The sequence below is a fragment of the Cannabis sativa genome, chromosome 2 (assembly GCF_029168945.1).
Source record: "Cannabis sativa cultivar Pink pepper isolate KNU-18-1 chromosome 2, ASM2916894v1, whole genome shotgun sequence".
Classification (NCBI taxonomy): Eukaryota; Viridiplantae; Streptophyta; class Magnoliopsida; order Rosales; family Cannabaceae; genus Cannabis; species Cannabis sativa.
Window position 1 is genome coordinate 26,054,677 of NC_083602.1, and position 22,760 is coordinate 26,077,436.

The 22,760-nt window shown below is 41.5% G+C and overlaps 1 protein-coding gene across 1 annotated transcript in view; it reads left to right on the forward strand.

Annotated features, from left to right (window-relative positions):
• The first annotated feature begins 1,060 nt into the window (after positions 1–1,060).
• The window catches only part of LOC133034225 (uncharacterized), a 29,972-nt gene continuing 8,272 nt past the window's right edge, over positions 1,061–22,760 (forward strand). The window contains exons 1-2 of the mRNA XM_061109272.1: positions 1,061–1,415; positions 1,509–1,658. Of these exons, the coding sequence (XP_060965255.1) occupies positions 1,122–1,415; positions 1,509–1,658 (444 nt within the window). The 5' untranslated portion in view covers positions 1,061–1,121. The remainder of the gene's footprint in view (positions 1,416–1,508; positions 1,659–22,760) is intronic.

Genomic DNA, 22,760 nt, shown 5'->3' on the forward strand with positions numbered 1-22,760 from the left:
ACTCCAAGGCCCAGGCTGCCTCTGGGAGAGGGCTTCGCGTGGGGAGTCCGGTGGTGCGAAGGAGCCAAGCCATTGGCGGGAAGTCCGAGGCTAAATTTTTTGACAAGATACTTCAAGAAGAGATTGGGGATCGTCCTGCCGGGAGGCCCCTTCGTATTGAAGATTCTTCCGAGAAGCAGACTTCCCGGCCACAGCCTTCAGCCCCCGAACCAAACTCGGGTGCTCCCGGTGCTAGCACCTCCGGTGCCGGCGGTAAGTCTCCCTTGATAATTCGCTATGTTCCTTCCGTTGATGAATACACCAGTCATAGGCCCGTAGGGTTCGACGAGCGTCTTCGTAGATTTAAGATGCCGTTGACCCGGTGGGGGGATCGTTTGAAGGAATTTTATTTTACGAACTTAGGAGATTACCTAGGTCGGTCCCGGATGGGCTCCGGCCCTCCAGAACCTATTCCCTTAGGTCCATCAGCTTACATAACGTCCAGCTGGTTTCGGCCCTCGGACAATTATCTCGGAGATGACGCCGCCATCATTAAAGTACAGGACTTTGCTAGGGCCAAATTAGGAAGTTCGGGTAGGAGTAGCTTATTTGCTGTATCTTGTATAAGCAGTTCCTCACGGACTTCTAACACTTGCTTATTTTTTGAAACAGATATCTCCATGGATGCCATCCTGGAACAGCTCGCCGGGGTTCATACTCCCGTGGCTCCTCCGGCCTTCACCCCTTCTCCCCCGGCCCCTTCCTTGAAGGTTTCTTCCAGCGCTCCCCCCGAAACTATTGACTTAGTGGATGACGAGGAGGTGCTTCCGGGAGAAGGCCAAGGGAAAAGGTGGGACTTCTCTGAGGAAGTCGTTGAGGGTGCAGGAGAGCCTCAAGCCCTTCCGGAGGTAGCAGAGGAGGACGAGGAGGAGCCTGAAGCGGCTCTGATTCGCAAGCGTAAGGGCAAGATGGTTGCCCAGGATGAGCCGAAGAGGCCTCGGAGAGCCGACACTCCTGCCCATGGCCTAGACGGCGGGGTCTCCCCGATGGAGGAAAATCCTGCTCCTCCCCACATCGAGCTTACCCCGATTCCGGGGGATGAGGTGAGGCAGGAGCTTCGCATAGCCAAACACAACTATGCTATGGATGAGTACTCCCGGGGGTATGCTGAAGTGGAGGCCCTTAGGAGGATTCTGCGAGCCGAGGTTGAGGCGAGCATCAACCATCCGGAATACCAGGATCCGTGGGACCTTAATCTGGACCCCTTATCGGACTGGTTCCGTCGCTTCCTAGGGCCTACCTTGGCTCCTTTTGCCGCGGAGATGACCGGCGAGTTCGCTTCTCAGCTCACACGTTGCGCGCCCAAGCGGTTTGCCACTTGCGCTTCCCTGAACTCCATCTTCCAGGTCCAGGACCTCAGCCATTCTCTCACGGTGGTAAGTACTTTGCAATTTTTGCGTTTCCTTTTATTGTTTGTATTTTGTTTTCTTCCTTTGAGAAATTTTTCCTTATACTTCGTTATGGTTCAGCTTGCTGCTGAGGCTGGCCGCCTCTCCAAGAACATCATAAACCATGGCTTCACTCTGTCCGACTTTGGGGACATGAATGACGTCAGGAAGGTCCTCCAGGACCTCACAGCGGAGAGGCAGATCTACCAAGAGGCTGCCGAGCACCAGGAGGCAGCGGCCAAGGCCAAGAAAGAGGAGGCCAAACGGAGGGAGGCTCAGGCGGAGGCCATGATCCGGGACGAGACTCAGCGGAGAGACAGGATGGAGGCCCATCACCAGGAGGAACTAAGGGCTCAAACCGAGGCTGCTGAGAAGGCCAGGCGAGATCTCCGGGAGGCCAGGGAGGCTTTGGATGAAATGGTCGCCAAGGTGAGATCTTTAGAGGAGACTCACCAGTCGGACATTGAGTCCAAGGCCGCTCTAGCTGCGGAGTTGAAGGAGCTTAGGGATTTCAAAGAACAATCCACCAGGAAGGCCAAGAGGGCCGAGCTCCTTTCTCCTGTTTCCTGCGCCCGGTGCCCGAAGCGCTTTGATGATGGTGTCTATATGGCTTGGGCCACCAATGATCAAAGTATCAAGCTTACTTTTTATCCCAAACCCGAGGAGATGATTGCCAGATTTCGGGAAAAGAAGAAGAAGCTTGATGCTGCGCTTGAGGCACGGATTGGACCTCGTCTTCCTCCGCGGGCTGACTGAGCTGCCGTATTATTGACCCAGATTCTACCCATTTCTTTTATAACTTTTTTTTTTGTTTGTACATATTTGCTGCTGCCTTAGAACAATTTACATATAGGTGGCAGCTTTCATTTGAAGGGGAGACAATTATATTTTAAGGCCTGTCCCGGGGCCATTTATATGTATATGACCTGCCCTTTGGGCTAGGATATTTTTTTTATGCGATCTTTATTTGTCACACTTATATATTTTAACCTGTCCTTTGGCTCAGGGTTTTTATACTTATGCTTTTTATTTTTGTGCATACTTTTTGACCTGCCCTTTGGGTCAGGATATTTTACTTAGTTTGTTTTTTGTTTGTCCGTGCGGTATACCCTAGTACCCCCCTGAGTGGCATAGAAACTTTGTTTTTAAGGCACTCAGTTTTATTTAATATAGAGGAGGTATACATTTGGACGGTACAAACCCTTTGAACAAAATCTAAGTTTAATTCGCTACTGGTAATATTTTCTGAGGTGATCGGCATTCCAGGCTCTTGGGACGGTGGTTCCGTCCATTCTTTTTAGTTTGTAAGTGCCAGAACCGATTTCGTCCTCGATCTCATATGGTCCTTCCCAATTTGGTCCAAGTACCCCCACTCCGGGTTCTTGGGTGGCTGGAAAAACCCTTCTTAGGACCATATCCCCAATAGCGAATTTTCTATTTTTAACCTTGGAGTTAAAATACTTGGTCACCTTCTTTTGATAAGCAGCCATCCGTATTTGAGACTCATCCCGGAGTTCTTCGACTTGATCCAAAGCCTCTTGGAGCAGTGCCTGATTGGTGGCCGGATCATAAGTCGTCCTCCTGTGGGATGGGAATAATGTTTCCACCGGGACCATTGCTTCACAACCGTACGCCATTGAGAACGGCGAGTGACCGGTTGTGGTTCTGGGGGTCGTCCGGTAGGCCCACAATACCCTTGGCAATTCTTCAGGCCAGTTATTTTTACATGCCAGTAGCTTCTTTTTCAAGGTGACCTTTAGGATTTTATTGACTGCTTCCGCCTGGCCGTTTGTTTGAGGCCGGGCTACCGCGGAGAAGCTTTTTACCACTCCGTGTTGGTTGCAAAAGTCAGTAAATTCCTCGCAATCAAATTGCTTTCCATTGTCTGAGACTATTTTGTGAGGCAAGCCGTATCGACACACTATGTTTTTGATAACAAAGTCCAATGCCTTCTTAGCAGTTATTGTCTTCATAGGCTCAGCCTCTGTCCACTTGGTGAAGTAGTCCACTGCTACTATTGCATACTTTACCCCTCCTTTTCCCGTAGGTAGAGACCCGATGAGATCTATTCCCCAGACCGCGAAGGGCCAGGGGCTGGTCATCAAAGTGATCTCATTTGGAGGGGCTCTCGGTATGTTCGCGTACCTTTGGCACGAGTCACACTTTTGGACATAGTCTATACAATCTTTTTTCATTGTTGGCCAGAAGTACCCTTGCCTCAATATTTTCTTTGAGAGGCTGGGTCCTCCCGTATGATCTCCACAGAACCCTTCATGGACCTCCAGCATGATTTGTCTAGCTTCAGGGTCCGATACACACCTTAAATAAGGCATGCTGAGTCCTCTCCGGTAGAGAATTTGGTCCATCATTACATAACGATGAGCTTGATACTGAATCTTTCGAGACAGTGCCCTCTCTTGGGGCAACTCACCTGTGGTTATGTACTTTATGATGGGGACCATCCAGCTGGGTTCTTGCCCAACCGTTAGTGTGGTCTCTTTTATTTTGATGCTTGGCTCTGCCAAGCGTTCCACTGGTACTACCCCCAATTCTTCGATTTCACTGTCCGAGGCTAACTTAGCTAGACAGTCCGCGTGAGCGTTCTTTTCTCGGGGGATTCTTTCTATTTTATAGTTCGTGAACTCGTGGAGCAGTTCTCGGACTATTGCCACGTACGCGGCCATCCGTTCGCCGCGAGTTTGGTATTCTCCGGAGACCTGGTTTACGACCAGCTGAGAGTCACTGTAGATTTCCACTCTCTTGGCTCCTACAGCTTTAGCCAATTTTAGCCCTGCTATCAGGGCCTCATATTCGGCTTCATTATTCGAAGCTGTGAAGTTGAATCGGAGTGCTGCCTGGAGCCGCAATCCAGTAGGTGATATCATAGCCACTCCGGCTCCTGAACCGTTCTCATTAGAAGCTCCGTCTACAAATACTCTCCAAGTGGGGATTGGTGGTTCCGGTGTATTGGCTGTTGCCTCGGCTTCATTGCATTCGGTGATGAAGTCTGCCAAGGCTTGGCCTTTTATAGAAATCCGGGGCACGTAATGTAAGTCGAATTGACTCAGCTCCATCGCCCACTTGAGGAGTCTTCCGGATGCTTCAGGCTTCTAGAGAACTTGCCGGAGCGGATGATTGGTCAGGATCCTGATCGGATGGGCTTGGAAGTATGGTCTCAACTTCCTTGATGCCATCAGGAGGCAGAATACTAATTTTTCAATGACCGGGTACCTTGTCTCGGCCCCTATCATGCGTTTACTAACATAGTACATGGGGTGTTGAATTTTTTCTTCCTCCCGGACCAGTGCAGCGCTGACCGCGTGCTCGGAGACGGCCAAGTAAAGGAACAAGTCTTCTCCAAGGACGGGTTTTGATAGGATAGGAGGTTTGGCCATGTGGTCTTTTAACCTTTTGAATGCCTCCTCGCATTCATCTGACCATTCGAACTTTTGGCATTTCTTCAGTATGTTGAAGAAGGGTATGCACTTGTCCGTGGATCGTGAGATAAAGCGGCTCAGTGCGGCTACCTTTCCGGTCAAGCTCTGCACGTCTTTATGTTTCTTGGGGGATGGCATGTCCAGGAGAGCTTGGATTTTCTCCGGGTTCGCTTCGATCCCCCTTTGGCTGACTATGAAGCCCAGGAATTTTCCCGACTTGACCCCGAAGGTGCATTTTTTCGGGTTGAGCTTCATGCCGTATCTCCGGACGACTTCGAAACATTCTTCTAAGTCGCTTGCATGGCTGTTGCATGCTTTGGATTTGACAAGCATGTCGTCTACATATACTTCCATGTTTCGCCCCAGGAGGCTTTTAAACATCCGGTTAACCATTCTTTGATAGGTTGCTCCGGCGTTTTTCAGTCCGAAAGGCATGACTAAGTAGCAGTATACCCCCTTATCGGTCCTGAAGCTAGTGCACCCCTAGTCTGCCGTATCCATTTTTATTTGGTTGTACCCAGCATAGGCATCCATGAAAGACAGCAGCTTAAATCCGGACGTGGCGTCTACCATCTGGTCGATCCTGGGCAGCGGAAAGCAGTCCTTTGGGCAGGCTTTGTTTAGATCTGTGAAATCTATACAAACCCGCCAAGTCCCGTTCGGCTTGGGCACCAGGACTGGATTGGCCAGCCATTCCGGATAGTACACGTCGCGGATCATGCCATTGGACAAGAGTTTGTCCACCTCTTTCTCTAAGGCCTCGGCTTTCACCGAGTCGAGCGGGCGTCTCTTTTGCTGTACAGGGGGCATGTCCGGGTTGACATTGAGTACATGGGTGATGACATGAGGGCTGATGCCGGTCATGTCTTCTTGGCGCCATGCAAAGATGTCGATGGCGCCCTTCAGTGTTTTTATTATTTTATCTTTTTCCTCCGGATCCAGGCTCTTCCCTATCCGAAGTACTTTGGTGGAGTCGTCGTCGCAAACTGGTATTTCTTCGACGTCCTCCATTGGTTCCACGACCCTTTCGGACCCTATGCGAGGATCCAGCTCATCCTCTTCAGCCTTCTCTATCTCAGGGGGCCCCCGGACCATGAGTACTGGTAAGTGGGTGGCAACATTGTAACATTGCCTGGCCTCTCCCTGATTTCCCCTCACCGTTCCGACTCCGGCTTCCTGGGTAGGGAATTTCAGGCATAGATGTCGGATTGAAGTAATCGCACCAAAGTCGACGAGGGCCGGTCGGCCTAGGATCGCGTTGTAGGCTGTTGGACAGTCTACCACCACGAAGGTGCAATACTTAAATGTGCTCTGGGGGGTATCCGGGCACAGGGTAACTGGGAGCCTGACTTTTCCCATCGGGATTAGCGTCGTCCCGTTAAACCCTGTGAGCTGTGATCCACTGGGCGAGAGGTCCCGGTCGGTCAACCCTATCGCAGTGAAGGCTTCTTTGAAGAGCAAGTTCACGGAACTCCCGTTGTCAATCAGGACCCTAGCCACCACTTTATTTGCGATGGGGGTCTCTATGACCAGCGGGTCGTGGTGAGGAAAACGCACCATCTTGGCGTCTTCTTCCGTGAACGTTATGGGCTGGTCCATTAGCCGAGGCCTTTGAGCCGGGAGTTGAGTAACCTCCCACACCTCACTGTGTTTTGCGGCCTCGGCATATCTTTTTCGCTCCTTGCGAGTGTTTCCTCCGATATGGGGACCTCCGGAGATCATGGCTACCCGTCCATTAGGCCGGGGCGGTAGCCCGGGGATATGCTGGGTGTCACCTGCGGGAGCAGCTGGAGGCAATACTCCTGCTGTACCCCCTGGTGTTCCTGGAGGCATACCCCCGGCCACCTGCCCTGGATTAAGGTGGGGCAACCTATTTTTGATCCACTCATAGAGGTGGCCCAAACGGATCAAATTTTCAATCTCGTCTTTGAGATTTTTACACTCGTTGGTGCTATGACCAATGTCGTTGTGGTACTCGCATCTCTTACTCGGATCTCTCCAGGAGCTATCTTTGTACAATGGCTGGGGTCTCCGGTAGTGCGTATTCTGCCTAGTGGCAAAATATACGCGTTCCTGAGAGTCCGTGAGCTCTGTGTACTGAGTGTATTGGGGTGTGTACCCTTTCTTTTGGCGCTTCTCTCCCGTTCGGGTGCTGTCCTTGGAGGACCTTTTGCTCCTCGACCCCTGGGTAGGGCCTGTTAAGCTAGCAGTCGGGGCAGCCTGTGAAGGAGTTCGTCCATTCACCCCGGACGGGTTGCCGTAATGGGAAGATGCCGGTGCCAAAGCTTGGCCCTGGCTGTATCCGGGAGTAGCGGAGAACTGTATGCCGCTTACTTGTGGAGTTGCGGTCGGGACAGTACCCGAGGGCGACACTCCTGGCATGTATCCTGCTATCCCGGTGGGATAGTAGCCTCCGTAAGCCACGATCTGGGCTTCTTCGAGGTTAATATATTTTTGGACTCGCTTCTGGAAGTCCTGAAGGCTAGCAGCGCCTTCTTGCTACAACTCGTTCCAGAAGGGAGTCCCAGTGCGGATTCCTGCTTGGAGAAGCGCAAGCTGTTGTCCGTCGTCGACCTTCTTGGTCTTCGAGGCTTCCTCTCGGAACCTCTTGATGTAATTTTTCAAGGTCTCAGTGGGCAGTTGCTTGATGTTGGTCAAGGCACTAACCTCCAAGTTGACCTTCCTGGCGGCGACAAATTGTCTCCGGAAGTTGGTTTGGAGTTTGTTCCAGCAACCCACCAATCCTGGTTCCAGTTTTTTGAACCACTCCTCTGCTGATCCGCTCAGAGTGAGGGGGAAGCACAAGCATTTGGCGTCATTGCTGACCCGCATGACTGTCATGACACGGTTGAACCGTGACAAGTGATCACTGGGGTCGGAGTTCCCAGTATATGCCGCCATTTCAGGCATCTTGAAGTTTTTAGGGAGCTCCGCCTCCAGGATATGTTTGGCACAAGGCTCCCGATCCTCACTGTCTGAGTCGGAGTCGTCTCCCTTCTGCCTCCGGGAGACTCGAGCAATATCTTTTCGAAGTATGGCAAGTTCCGCCATAATCCCTTCGTTTACAGTGCCCGAGGAGACCACGGGCCTGTATCTTTTTTGGTCAAGGTGATCCCAGAGGTCACCTTGATTCCCATTGATCTGATTTCTCAGAGCAATGGGAGGACATCTCTGTCCTCTTCTTCCTCTACCCCCTGGTTCTTGGTGCACGGAAACGCTTTTCCGGTCCCCTCGATCCTGAGGGCCAAGACTCCCTCTTTGGGGCTTGCCCCTCTGCGGACCTTTCCCTTTAGGGAAATCCGAGCGGACCCTTCGCGGATCCTGCACCTTTTCCTTTCGCCCAGGGGTAGAAGTAGGGTTTTTTGTTTGGTTTTCCTCAGCAGGGTGCCTTATAGGGCTAGGTTCCCTAGGTCTTTGCTGCTGGGAATTAGGCGAAGACGTCGCTGGCTCCCCGTCGAGCCCAGCGGCCATCGCCTTAGGATGCACGTGAATACCAGCTGCCTCCATGGCTTTCTGCATGGCTAGCATCACTTCCTGCATTTTTTGATTTTGCGCTTTCTGAGCTTCGATCTCAGCTTCATGATCGATAGCTTTTTGTCTAAGGAGCACCAACTCTGAGTAGCTTCCTCCGTCATAGGCATACTCGTCGAGGTTTTCCTCGTAGTTCTCGTCGGGAACTATCTCCTCTTCTTCTTCCTCGGACTCCTCTGCTGCTCTTGAGGCACATCTTCCTCATTGGGATCTTGAGCGTCTTCTAGAGGGCGAGGATGACGTGTACTTCTTGTCTCCACCATTGTTGTGAAGGCAAATGCTTGTTATGTAGCAGCTTTCCTCAGCTCTCAATGAAAGCACCAAAATGTTGACCGAGATTTTCGGCAACTATTAAAATATGATTATAATAGTGAGCTGTAAGAAAGTGAGATGAAGGTTTTTTACGTGGTTGGGGCGTTAATGAGCCTTAGTCCACGAGTCTCTGTTATTAATGGATGTATTTAATACAGATTATACACTTGAGAGAATGTCTTTCTCATAAATACAGAGAATGTTCTTGGTGAGTATTTTCTCTTCTTGCTCTTTCGCAAACCAAGATTCTCGACCCCATTAAATGAGCTTTGAGGGGGTATTTATAGTGTTTTGGTGGGGTAATCCCTAGAATTGTTCTTACACATGTATCTGTAAGTATCCATAAAGTTGGGCATTTCCAATGAATATACCATGGGTGATGCATGGTCAAATCCCTAGGTGCTGTAGGGTTTTTATGGAGAATGTCCTTTTTGCCTTGTGATTGACGTGACTCTTCACAGAGTAGCCGTCGCTAGACTTAAATGATCATTACTGTAGCGCTGCTGTTTGGGGGTTGTGCCGTCAGACTTTATTGCGTGTTACAGTCCCAACACGCTTCCTCCCATGCAGCATTAAATGCGACTTGATTGCTCGGGAGAGACCTGACACATCCCGGAGAGCCTTCACGCTATGCACGCTTCCTGGAGTACCTTGTACTCCGGGAGCCTCCTCCGGGACCCATGCTAACAGCGCTTCCTCGTGGCGCGCAAAGACTTAGCAAATGTTTACAAGTTATCTGATCCACGTGTCCCATCTCGACTGGTCCACGTATTTTAGGCGAATTCTGGAGCAACAATATCGGACTAGGATAGAACTTTAGGTTGTCGGTTTGGTGGATTAGTTAAATTACCAAATTACCCTTAAGATTTTACAAGTTGAATTTGTGAGTGAGGGTAGAAAAGTAATTTAATATTTTAGTTATGTTATCTTTCTTTTGTCTTGTAGTGCTATAGATAAACTTAGCTTAGGTTTATTAAGTTTTGATTGCTAAAATGAATTGCTATTATTGGAGAAAACTTAGAGTAGTGGCCAAGTGACCCTTCCTTCTTCTTCCTTTCGAACCACCAAGAAAACCAGCCAAGGTTGAAGATTTCTGGAGCAAAACTTATCCAATTCTAGTTGTTTTTGCTCCACAAGTCAACCTTGAAGTATTTGGGGTAAGTTACCTATTTTGTAGATTAAGAATTTTCAAATTTTAAAGTTGATTCTTAGACTAGGGTATGAGGTTTTGTGGCTGTAGGTTTAATTGGGATTGAGGTTGAGTTTTTAGAATTATTTTTGGGTAAGTTGTTGCTTTGTTTATTGATTCTAATGGCTGCTATGTAGAGTAGTGAGATTTTGAGTTTAAATGTCTAGTTTAGGTTTAAACTTGAAAATTGAGAAATACGATGAATAACAATAAATTGGTGCTTGAAATATGTTATATTTGTGATAGTATTCTGTTCAGGAAGTGTTTACAGGTTGAGTTTGTAGTTGTAGTTGAGTTGAGTGAGTTAGAGTTTAAGAACTCAAAACTCACTCAACAATGGTGAAGTTGTGATTTTAAGTTAATTGTTGGTTTTGAGTGTTGAGATATGTTGTATACATGTTATAGAACTGTTCTATGAAGTTTGGGACAATTGGTTAGGTTTGGAGCAAGTTTTGGGACTTTGAAGATCTGAAATTTTCAAGTTTCTGGTGTTGTGAACCGGAATTCCGGATGGTCTAGGGCTGCACCAACCGGAATTCCGGATGGTCAATTTTCAGGAATCTCCGATTTTCATATTTTAGCAATAACTTTTTACTCGGGTGTCCGTTTTAGACATTCTATATACCGTTTTGAAGCTTATGAAGAGCTCTACAGTATGAGACATAAATTAGAGCCAAAAGATATATTTTATTTTAGGGTGTTTTTACTATAAGATTTGGTAGAAAACCCTAAGTTATTTTATGCGAGTTTTAGACAGTGTTTTGGAATAGACCCTTATTGATTTACCTTTGTCGTGACATAGGACTCGAAATTGTCGAGCATCATTCTACTCAGTTCGGCCCACATACTTGACTTTGGACTTGAGGTAAGAAAAGTATTAAGCACCGTATATGGTTAACGTTATGATTGTTACAGTCTTGATTATGATCAAGATCTCGATATGTATTATCGTTTGACTCGATTATGATTGAGGGAAATATTATGAAACGATTATTATCGTTTGACTCGATTATGATCGAGGGAAATATTATGAAACGATTATTATCGTTTGACTCGATTATGATCGAGGGAAGTATTATGAAACGATTATTATCGTTGTGGCTCGATTATGATCGAGTAAAAGAAACTTGATTAATGCAGATTATGAGTAATTACTCCTGAAACCGCGGATAGGTTTCTTAATTATCGTTTGTTGTATTGGACAACGATAGTGACATATATAGCTCGTGGTTAACGAGTGGTAGGGGTACTTTATGAAGTACCTAAATTATGTGGTTATGAAGTTGTGGAACGATCCAAATAATGTTATTATGTGATGAGTTGTAACTAAATATATTGTGTTATGGTATGATCGAATGAACGTTATATTACTTATGAAATTAGTCTCTGTAACTGACGGGGGGTAAAAATACCTATTGTAGGGATGCAAGAATTGAGTGCTTTATGAAGCACTAAGATTATGTGTTTGAGTGCTTTATGAAGCACTAAGATTATGTAGTTACTGTAATATATGAATTAAAGTGATTTATGAAGTACTGAAAGTGAGTGTTTATATTGATGTGTGATTAGGGTACTTTATGAATCACTGAGATGGTTGATTATGAATAGCTATAAATATTCTTTATTATGTATTAAGTGTGCTTGCATAAGCGTTAGGTTATTTTTGTATATGTAGATTAACATATGTAAGACCTACTGGTATGTATATTATATTATTATGAAATCTGCTTGCACTTTCCATAATTTCTAATTAGTAGCTTTTCTTGCTGAGTCATTGTGACTCACGAGTGCTTCATGGTGCAGGTAAGGAGATTAGGTGCTGCGTTTGGCCATGAGTCAGAGGTCTCCCAGTAATGTACATATCAGCCGTGGTGTCTTGTCTTCCGGGATGCAGGATCGACTTCTTTTCTTTGTGTTTGGAAATGTAACTTTATTTTGGTAATAATGGCTTTGAAATTTGTTCTAAGGAAATTTTATAAACAAGGGATCCCCATACTTTAGTAGTATTTTTAAAGAAAAAAAAATTATATGTATATTTTAAATTATCAAACTTTATTTAAACAACACTTTTCCTAAGCTAGTAGGTTATTGATAATAAGATTGTAAAAGCACATACGTGGCGTTCCTGAGAGTCAGGGCGTTACAACATGGTATCAGAACGACAAAGGTTTAAAGATCCTGAAGACTGGTTTGATATGTACATTGGCTGCGAAGACTCGTTCGACTCATGGTCTAGTAAGTGCTAATTGTTAGTTGATTAGTGGTTTATTTACTAATTATTCGAATTGTCTTCATATTTGATATGTGTAAAATTATTAGAGAAGCGTCATAAGTTTTTGATATAAAGTTGCTAATTATGTCTATGCAAGTGTGGTAATGCTTATTAGCATAGATTTTAACTATGAGAAAGGAATGATCACGAATGTACTAGGAGGTGTACCTGGGGTGATCTAGTAAGTAAAATTGAGAGCCTCTTAGGCTCGGGATAGGTGGTGTGGGTATTAATCTTCCACTACCACAGGGCTGAGAGCAAATGAATGCTATGAGGAAAGAGATTACCTGAGTGGCCAGGTAGTAGAATTTACATAGTTGGTCTCGGGCAGCGTGGTGATGGAAACTGACACTAAGCTGGACCGATTGGCAAAGTTTTGTTTTGATGGAGTAGTTGCTAAGGCTGCTAGAAGGGTTAAATCTAATTGAAGGTGGAAAGAGTATATCGTTCAGAATGTAGATATAATGGCTAAGCAACTAAAAGTTGTCTGGTTTTATGCTCAGATGGTTGAGCTAACCCTTACTGCTGGGGGTGCAAGAACTAGATCACGAAAGACATAATATGAAAGGAGATTCATGAAAGTAAATGTCTAGTGTTGGAACGGGTAAAAGGTGTTAACCCTAATGATCTTAAAAAAAAAGGTTAAGTTACCAACCCACTAGTTATGGGTCCTAGTGGGAGAATTTAAGATAACCAAAGTTTCCGACATGGTGGGAAGAAAAGATTTGTAAACCCATTCAGAGGGTCGAGATGCAAGGGACACCAGTAAAATGAACGCTACATGAGAGCTTGCATTCAATGTGGGGTAGTAGGCCATTTGAAAAAGAAAATGCCCATGGTTACAGTAGCGGGAATGGAAGAATGATTAAGAGTTTGTGTAAACTTAATGATGTGTTACTGAGTAGTTTTAGTACCTTTTAGTCTATTGGAGAACTGGTTATTTTCCAGTATGTGGTCTAAACATTTCCCAGATTGTGAGGGCAAGGAAATAGTTGGTTGTTTCAGTTGTGTTGAATTTAGAGAAATCTAATATTATACTAGGGTTGAACTAATTTGCAAGGTATAAATCAACTATCGATTGAAAAGAAAGGTGGCAATTCTTGAATCTAAAAGTGAGGACCCATTTGTGTTCTTGGGTAAGGTTCAAAGGTTCCAAAATCCATTATTCCCGGTGTTTAAGGCTGAAGGGGTTATTATGGGAGGGATGTATCAACTTTTCAGTTAGTGTGGCCAATATTATAAAGGGAACATTAGTGAGATTGGGACACAATCTTGTGGCTCAATGTTTCTAGATGCTTTTAGAGGAGCCACTAGGGTTATTGGTTAAGCGAGAAATTGATTCTCAATTGAAGTGGTAATGGGAGTAAAACCTGTATCTAAAATTCTGAATTGGATGGTAATTGTAGAATTGAAAGGAGTGAAGATTCCGTTGTAGGAAAGGTTGGGCTTGAAATTACCAGTTTAAGTATTTCATTCTGGAGTACACCAGTTTTATTTGTGAAGATTAAGTATCCTTTGATCAGGACAGATGTTACATTAAATAATTTTAGGGAAGGATCATCTTCTCTAGGTTTGGTCTTCGATCTGGTTATTACCAGTTGAAGACTCGAAAGGAGGATATTCTTAAAACAGTTTTCGTACCGATGACTTCACAATTGTCTTCAGTAAGGGTATTGTGATTCCTTTGGATGATGTTGTAACGTCTCTAGAAGCATAAGTTTTATGCTAAATATGAGAAATGCAAATTTTGCTGATCCTAAATTTACAATAAAGGTTAGAAGTTTTCTGGAATTAAAGGGATGCTACAGATAATTGTTGGGGGTTGTTAACACCCTTAGTGATTAGATCGAAAGAATTGAAAATAGAGGTTAACTATTGTTGTAACGCCCTGACCCTCAGGGACGCCACGTGTGTGCTTTTATAAAATTATTATCACTAATCTATAATTTTGGAAAAAAGTGTGGTTTAATTTAAACCTTTAATAAAATTGAAAATAAAGACTTCCATTTTAAATACTATCGTAATATAGGGATCCCCTGTTTATAAAACAAAACTCTTTTACAATAGATTACATTTCCAAACATAAAAGGACTTCGATCCTGCTTCCCATAAGCCAAGACCCAACGGCTGATATGTACATTGTTGGGAGACCTCTGACTCATGGCCGAACACAGCTTCTAACTTCCTTACCTGCACCACGAAGCACCCGTGAGTCACAATGACTCAGCAAGAAAAGCTAGAATATAAAATCATAGAAAGTGCCAACAAATTTCATTACAATGTAATATATATACCAATAGGTCATACATATTCAAGGTGCATAATTAACTTAATGTCTATGAGAGCACACTTATTCCATAATCAAGTATATTTATAGTTATTTGTAATCAACAATCTCTGTGTTTCATACAACCTCCTAAACATTTATCATTACAAATACTCACCTTCAGTGCTTCATAAAACACTCTAATTCACACATTACCATAACTCCATAATCTCAGTGCTTCATAAAGCACTCTAATCTTACATCTCTATAAACATGAATTCTTACATTTCGTGAGTCACTAAGATTCTGCAAGAAAAGAAACTAATTTCTTAAGCAATATAAAAGTCCATTCATTCAAAGTATAACAAAGATATATCCAGTTACAAGTCATCACATAATAACATGCTTAAGTCATTCAACAACTTCGTAATCATAAAATTTTGGTACTTTATAAAGTACCCTTACCACTCGTTAACCACGAGCTACTTATGTCACTATCGTTGCCCGATACAGCAAACGATAAGTAAGAAACCTATCCGCGGTTTCAGGAGTAATTACTCATAACGGTTATAACCGTTTCTTTTTACTCGATGATAATCGAGTCACAACGATAATAATCGTTTCATATCATTACCCTCGATCATAATCGAGTCACAACGATAATAATCGTTTCATATCATTACCCTCGATCATAATCGAGTCACAACGATAATAATCGTTTCATATCATTACCCTCGATCATAATCGAGTCACAACGATAATAATCGTTTCATATCATTACCCTCGATCATAATCGAGTCACAACGATAATAATCGTTTCCTATCATTCCCCTCGATCATAATCGAGTTACAACCAATACATATCGTTAAATCTCGATTGAGATTATGTTATAACAAACACATATCGAGACCTCGATCATAATCGAGTCACAATTATCATAACATTAGCCATATATGGTGCTTACCATTTTTCTTACCTTAGTTCAAAACTCAAGCGTACGGGCCGACTTGAGTGGAAAACACGTTAGGCGATCCCGGTCCTAAGTCACAACAAGCAAAACTCAATAAAAACAACTTAATCAAATTTTTGATAATCGACTCTAATTCTCACAATCAAACACACACTACTTTCCCCCGGATCAAACTAGCTTAACCGTCTATAAAACAACCTGAATTCCATTCCAAAAGATACCCCGAATCAAATCTGAATTGAGGAGAAAAACCCAAAATTTCCCCCTACTGTGAAAAACGGTCGGCCGTTTTTCTGGGTGCCTGAAAAACGGCCTGCCGTTTTTCCCTGGCAGCCACGAAAATTTCTGGTTTTTCACCCCAAAAACCACTCCAACTTCCACCAAACCTAACCAAACTTTCCAGAACAGTTTAATATGACAAACATAACATAACCAAGCAACTAATTCATCACAATTTATCAACTAGCTCAAAATCATATGCTCAAGTGAAGGAAACTCAATTCCCTTAGCTTCCTCATTCACAAATCAAACACAACAGCCATGAGTTCAATTAAAACATTTACAAATAGACCTAATTCAACAAAGATATCTTACTCAAACCTCACCTAAGCCTATAGCCCTGAAAACTTACAAGAATTTACAAAACCTAGCTTTAGAAACCTAGGTTTTTCACCAAAAGCATAAGGAGGAACTTACCTTAAAGCTTAAAGAATCCTTGGACTAGGTTTAATTCTGCCATAGCTTGAGAATTGGTGAAGAATTTCCCTCCCTTACAGCTGCTGGTCATTGGTTCGAAGGGGAGAAGAGGAAGAGGAATGGTGTGATGCCATTTCTTAATTTCTAGGTGTTTCCTTAAAAAAAATGAATAAATACCTAAGCATAAAACATATATTCATATTTATTTATTTTTCTATCTCAGCCCAAAAGTCACACTAAAAACAAGAATTACAATTCTAAGAAAAGACTAATTTACCCCTCAAAACCTTAAAACCTAAAAATCCACCCTAGGGGTATTTTGGTCATTACAAATAATCCGCCAAACTGACAACTTAAAATTTTTAAAACTAATTCATTGTAATTTCAATTCAATTCAATTAATCTTTTATTATCGTGACTTTTCTGACCTCCCTGTCAAGTTCCACAGTTCCAGGCCCAAGAATATTTTATTCAAATTATGGTATCTACGATACCCACATATTCCAATTTAATCTCCGTAATTAATAAATTACGCTTTATTATTCATTCATTCATAGTTCCCTAATCAACTCATAATTAGTTTAAGTAGGATTATAATCCTACTCTAATACCCATACAACCACATATTTAATAAAATATGTCCAATTAAAATATCAATTTATTTTTCGGGATATTACAACTATCCCCTCCTTATAGAAATTTCGCCCTCGAAATTATTCAAACAACACGGGATACAGCTCTCGCAACTGCGACTTTAACTCCCAAATCGCCTTTCAATCTTATTGTTCTTTCACAACACTATAACTAGTGATATTTTCTTGGTTCTGCAACACTTTCTCTTTTCTGTTCAAAAATCTGTACAGATTGTTCCTCATATGACAAGTCTATTTGAAATTCAATATTTTTTTTTTCCAACTCCGCATATGGATTACTTCCACTTCGTATTTCTAAAACCTTGAAACATATGTTATAAAAATCAGATAAAACAAGGAGTATGGCTAGCTGATAAGCTACCTGACCTGCCCTTTTTAGAAACTCACACTGACCGATTAACTTGGGACTTACTTCCCTTTTGTTCCAACTTCTACCTCATACTTGAAGAAAGATAAAATTCCCAACTTAGAATTTAATATCTCTACACTTTGAATTAGCATAGCTCTCCCATCTCTTGTATAAGCATCATACAAACTTGAATCATTAATCTACATCAATACAATATTAACAGTACTCTAATAAGTGTTATTATATGAAAACTCATTCAGTAGCAACTTATGCTTATTTCAGGGACTTTCAAAATCTATCACACATGCTTATCACAGACTTCCTCAGAATTTAGATGTAACCTTTAAATCTCGATCTGAGATATTTACCATTGAAGCATCAAGGGGTTAACCTATTTCTTCAACAAATAACTTAGCACACGAATCCATTTGAATCATATCCCGCTCAAACAAAGAAAATTGTACTGACTTTGTACATTTGTTCTACGTACCAAGATAGAATCATAGAAACTTACTGTTCCTACTTACCAAAATAAATTCATAGAGCTCTACCATTTCTTGATTTACTAACAAGTTGGGCATCTAATTCATATTTCACAATATATCTTCATAACTAACAAAGCATAACTAACAAAGGATTGTAACATCGTGATATATCTTAGTTGTTCCCGTGTATAAAATGTATAGAGTAGTATAAAACCCATTTAGAACCTTCTGTTCATTAGCCTTATTGACTTGTACACATACCCTGTCTTTGTATCCTAAAATTCCTTCAAACAAAACCAAAAATACTTTACCAAACCAGTTCCCAAATCATTCTTTTTACCCCTGTAATTCAGAGTCAACCTATTAGACAATTTTTTTTTATTCTTTCCAATAGATCAAATTACAACGTGATACCAACAAGTTCTCCTGTCACGAACTCAATCCGTGCTCTGTTTATATTTCCAGCAAACTTTGGTGAAATCTCTTTCTGGTTATATCTAAACCTCTTCGAACTAAAGCATCTACTATCAATTACTTCCCAAGGGTGCTAGAAAATCTTACAATTATCATCTTCAACTAACCCTAACCATTATTGCAGCTTCATGCTTAAATCCTTCCAGGTGAAGATATGTTTGAGGCCTTTATGATCCGTATAAACTTCACACTTTTCACCACATAGGTTATAGGTAATGATGCCAAACTTTTAGTGTGTGAATAGTCGCTGACAATTTAATATCATGATTAGAACTCTACTATACACACTCCTTCACTTGTCCGGGTGCGCCAGCAATAACCCTCTTGAACTGTATCAAAACATAATCTAGTCCTTGTTTATTGGTGTCGCAATAATTCACAATCTTCTCCTCACGAACTGGCAACGCTAGCACTGGTGCAATAGGTAACTTTTATTTCAATTCTTTTCACTTAAGTCCACTAAAGACATAGACATCTCTCAATAACTATTCCACAGCATCCTGTTAATTCCAGAAAACCTCTAACATCACTGTAAATTTGAGATTATCAAAACTCGTGTTTCTTATATTGAGCATAAAGGTTATGCTTCCAAGAACGTTGCAACACCATCAGAAGATGCATATCATATACCTCTTTTAAGTCAAAAGAAATCACAATATCATTAATAAAGACAGCTACAAAGTCATTGAATATGAAAAGCTATTTTAGGAATATCCTCTCTTCTAGCCTTCAACTGGTAATAGCCAGATCGAAGACCGATCTTAGAGAAGATGGTTCTTTCTTAAAATTAATCCACATAACATCTATCCTTGACAAAGGATACTCGTTCATCATCGCTAATTGATTTGATCTCCCAGCAGTCAATACTCACTCATATGGTGTCATCCTTCTTCCTCATAATTAAAATTTACTCCAACTAGAAATTTCAAACCTAATATTTTCTGTAACGGAATATTTACCCCTTTCAATCCTACAGTTACCATCCAATTAAGAACTTTGGATACAGGTTTTACTCCTAGTACCAATTCAATTCAAAATTAATTTTCCATTTCATCAATAATCTTGGTAGCTCTTCCGAAAAGGCATCTAGGAGCCTTTCAGCCACAAAATTGTGTCCCAGTTCGACCGATGTTTCCTTTGCAACATTTGCCACACTAACTGAAGGGTTGGCACATCCATCCCATAATAAACCTTCAGCCTTAAGCGTCAGGATCAATGGATTTCGGGACCTTTGATCCTTGCCCAAGAACGCGAAGGTCCTCTCTTTCTGATTCAAAAAGTTACCATCTTTCCTTCCTAATCAAAATTTGTAATAAACTTTACAAGTCAATCCAACACTAGACATTTACTTTCATAAATCTCTCTCTTCATATTATTTCCTTTGTGATCTAATCCATGTACCTCAACAGTAAACGTTAGCTCAACAACCTGAGCATAAAACTAGAAAACCCCTAGTTATTTAGCCATAATATCTACATTCTGAACAATATACTCGTTCCACCTTAAAGTCTTTTTAGCGGCAGTAATAGCCGCTGCATTTTAACAAAACTTTACCAATCGGTTCAGCCTAGTGTCATTCTTCAGCACTGTGCTGCCCGGGATTAACCATACAGGTTCTACTACCTTATTACTCAAGTGATCTCTTACTTCATAGCATGCATTTACTCTCAGTCTTATGGTAGTGGAAGATTCATACCCACACCACCTACCCCGAGCTTAGCAGACTCGCAATTATTCTTACTAGATCGCCTCATGTACACCTTCTAGTACACTCGCGACCATTCCTTGCTCAAAGTTATAATCTTTATAACTAAAACTAATGCTAATAAGCATTACCGCACATGCATAAATATACCCAGCAACTTTATAGCAAAACTTATCATGCTTCTCTAACAACTTACACATTTCAAATAAGCATATAATTCAAATAATTAATAAATAATTCACTAATTAGCGAATAATCAGCACTTACTAAACCATGAGTCGAACGAGTCTTCGCAGCCAATGTACATATCTAACCAGTCTTCAGGATCTTTAAACCTTGGTCGCTCTGATACCATGTTGTAACGCCCTGACCCTCAGGGACGCCACGTGTGTGCTTTTATAAAATTATTATCACTAATCTATAATTTTGGAAAAAAGTGTGGTTTAATTTAAACCTTTAATAAAATTGAAAATAAAGACTTCCATTTTAAATACTATCGTAATATAGGGATCCCCTGTTTATAAAACAAAACTCTTTTACAATAGATTACATTTCCAAACATAAAAGGACTTCGATCCTGCTTCCCATAAGCCAAGACCCAACGGCTGATATGTACATTGTTGGGAGACCTCTGACTCATGGCCGAACACAGCTTCTAACTTCCTTACCTGCACCACGAAGCACCCGTGAGTCACAATGACTCAACAAGAAAAGCTAGAATATAAAATCATAGAAAGTGCCAACAAATTTCATTACAATGTAATATATATACCAATAGGTCATACATATTCAAGGTGCATAATTAACTTAATGTCTATGAGAGCACACTTATTCCATAATCAAGTATATTTATAGTTATTTGTAATCAACAATCTCTGTGTTTCATACAACCTCCTAAACATTTATCATTACAAATACTCACCTTCAGTGCTTCATAAAACACTCTAATTCACACATTACCATAACTCCATAATCTCAGTGCTTCATAAAGCACTCTAATCTTACATCTCTATAAACATGAATTCTTACATTTCGTGAGTCACTAAGATTCTGCAAGAAAAGAAACTAATTTCTTAAGCAATATAAAAGTCCATTCATTCAAAGTATAACAAAGATATATCCAGTTACAAGTCATCACATAATAACATGCTTAAGTCATTCAACAACTTCGTAATCATAAAATTTTGGTACTTTATAAAGTACCCTTACCACTCGTTAACCACGAGCTACTTATGTCACTATCGTTGCCCGATACAGCAAACGATAAGTAAGAAACCTATCCGCGGTTTCAGGAGTAATTACTCATAACGGTTATAACCGTTTCTTTTTACTCGATGATAATCGAGTCACAACGATAATAATCGTTTCATATCATTACCCTCGATCATAATCGAGTCACAACGATAATAATCGTTTCATATCATTACCCTCGATCATAATCGAGTCACAACGATAATAATCGTTTCATATCATTACCCTCGATCATAATCGAGTCACAACGATAATAATCGTTTCATATCATTACCCTCGATCATAATCGAGTCACAACGATAATAATCGTTTCCTATCATTCCCCTCGATCATAATCGAGTTACAACCAATACATATCGTTAAATCTCGATTGAGATTATGTTATAACAAACACATACCGAGATCTCGATCATAATCGAGTCACAATTATCATAACATTAGCCATATATGGTGCTTACCATTTTTCTTACCTTAGTTCAAAACTCAAGCGTACGGGCCGACTTGAGTGGAAAACACGTTAGGCGATCCCGGTCCTAAGTCACAACAAGCAAAACTCAATAAAAACAACTTAATCAAATTTTTGATAATCGACTCTAATTCTCACAATCAAACACACACTACTTTCCCCCGGATCAAACTAGCTTAACCGTCTATAAAACAACCTGAATTCCATTCCAAAAGATACCCCGAATCAAATCTGAATTGAGGAGAAAAACCCAAAATTTCCCCCTACTGTGAAAAACGGTCGGCCGTTTTTCTGGGTGCCTGAAAAACGGCCTGCCGTTTTTTGCAGCCACGAAAATTTCTGGTTTTTCACCCCAAAAACCACTCCAACTTCCACCAAACCTAACCAAACTTTCCAGAACAGTTTAATATGACAAACATAACATAACCAAGCAACTAATTCATCACAATTTATCAACTAGCTCAAAATCATATGCTCAAGTGAAGGAAACTCAATTCCCTTAGCTTCCTCATTCACAAATCAAACACAACAGCCATGAGTTCAATTAAAACATTTACAAATAGACCTAATTCAACAAAGATATCTTACTCAAACCTCACCTAAGCCTATAGCCCTGAAAACTTACAAGAATTTACAAAACCTAGCTTTAGAAACCTAGGTTTTTCACCAAAAGCATAAGGAGGAACTTACCTTAAAGCTTAAAGAATCCTTGGACTAGGTTTAATTCTGCCATAGCTTGAGAATTGGTGAAGAATTTCCCTCCCTTACAACGCCGGTCATTGGTTCGAAGGGGAGAAGAGGAAGAGGAATGGTGTGATGCCATTTCTTAATTTCTAGGTGTTTCCTTAAAAAAAATGAATAAATACCTAAGCATAAAACATATATTCATATTTATTTATTTTTCTATCTCAGCCCAAAAGTCACACTAAAAACAAGAATTACAATTCTAAGAAAAGACTAATTTACCCCTCAAAACCTTAAAACCTAAAAATCCACCCTAGGGGTATTTTGGTCATTACAAATAATCCGCCAAACTGACAACTTAAAATTTTTAAAACTAATTCATTGTAATTTCAATTCAATTCAATTAATCTTTTATTATCGTGACTTTTCTGACCTCCCTGTCAAGTTCCACAGTTCCAGGCCCAAGAATATTTTATTCAAATTATGGTATCTACGATACCCACATATTCCAATTTAATCTCCGTAATTAATAAATTACGCTTTATTATTCATTCATTCATAGTTCCCTAATCAACTCATAATTAGTTTAAGT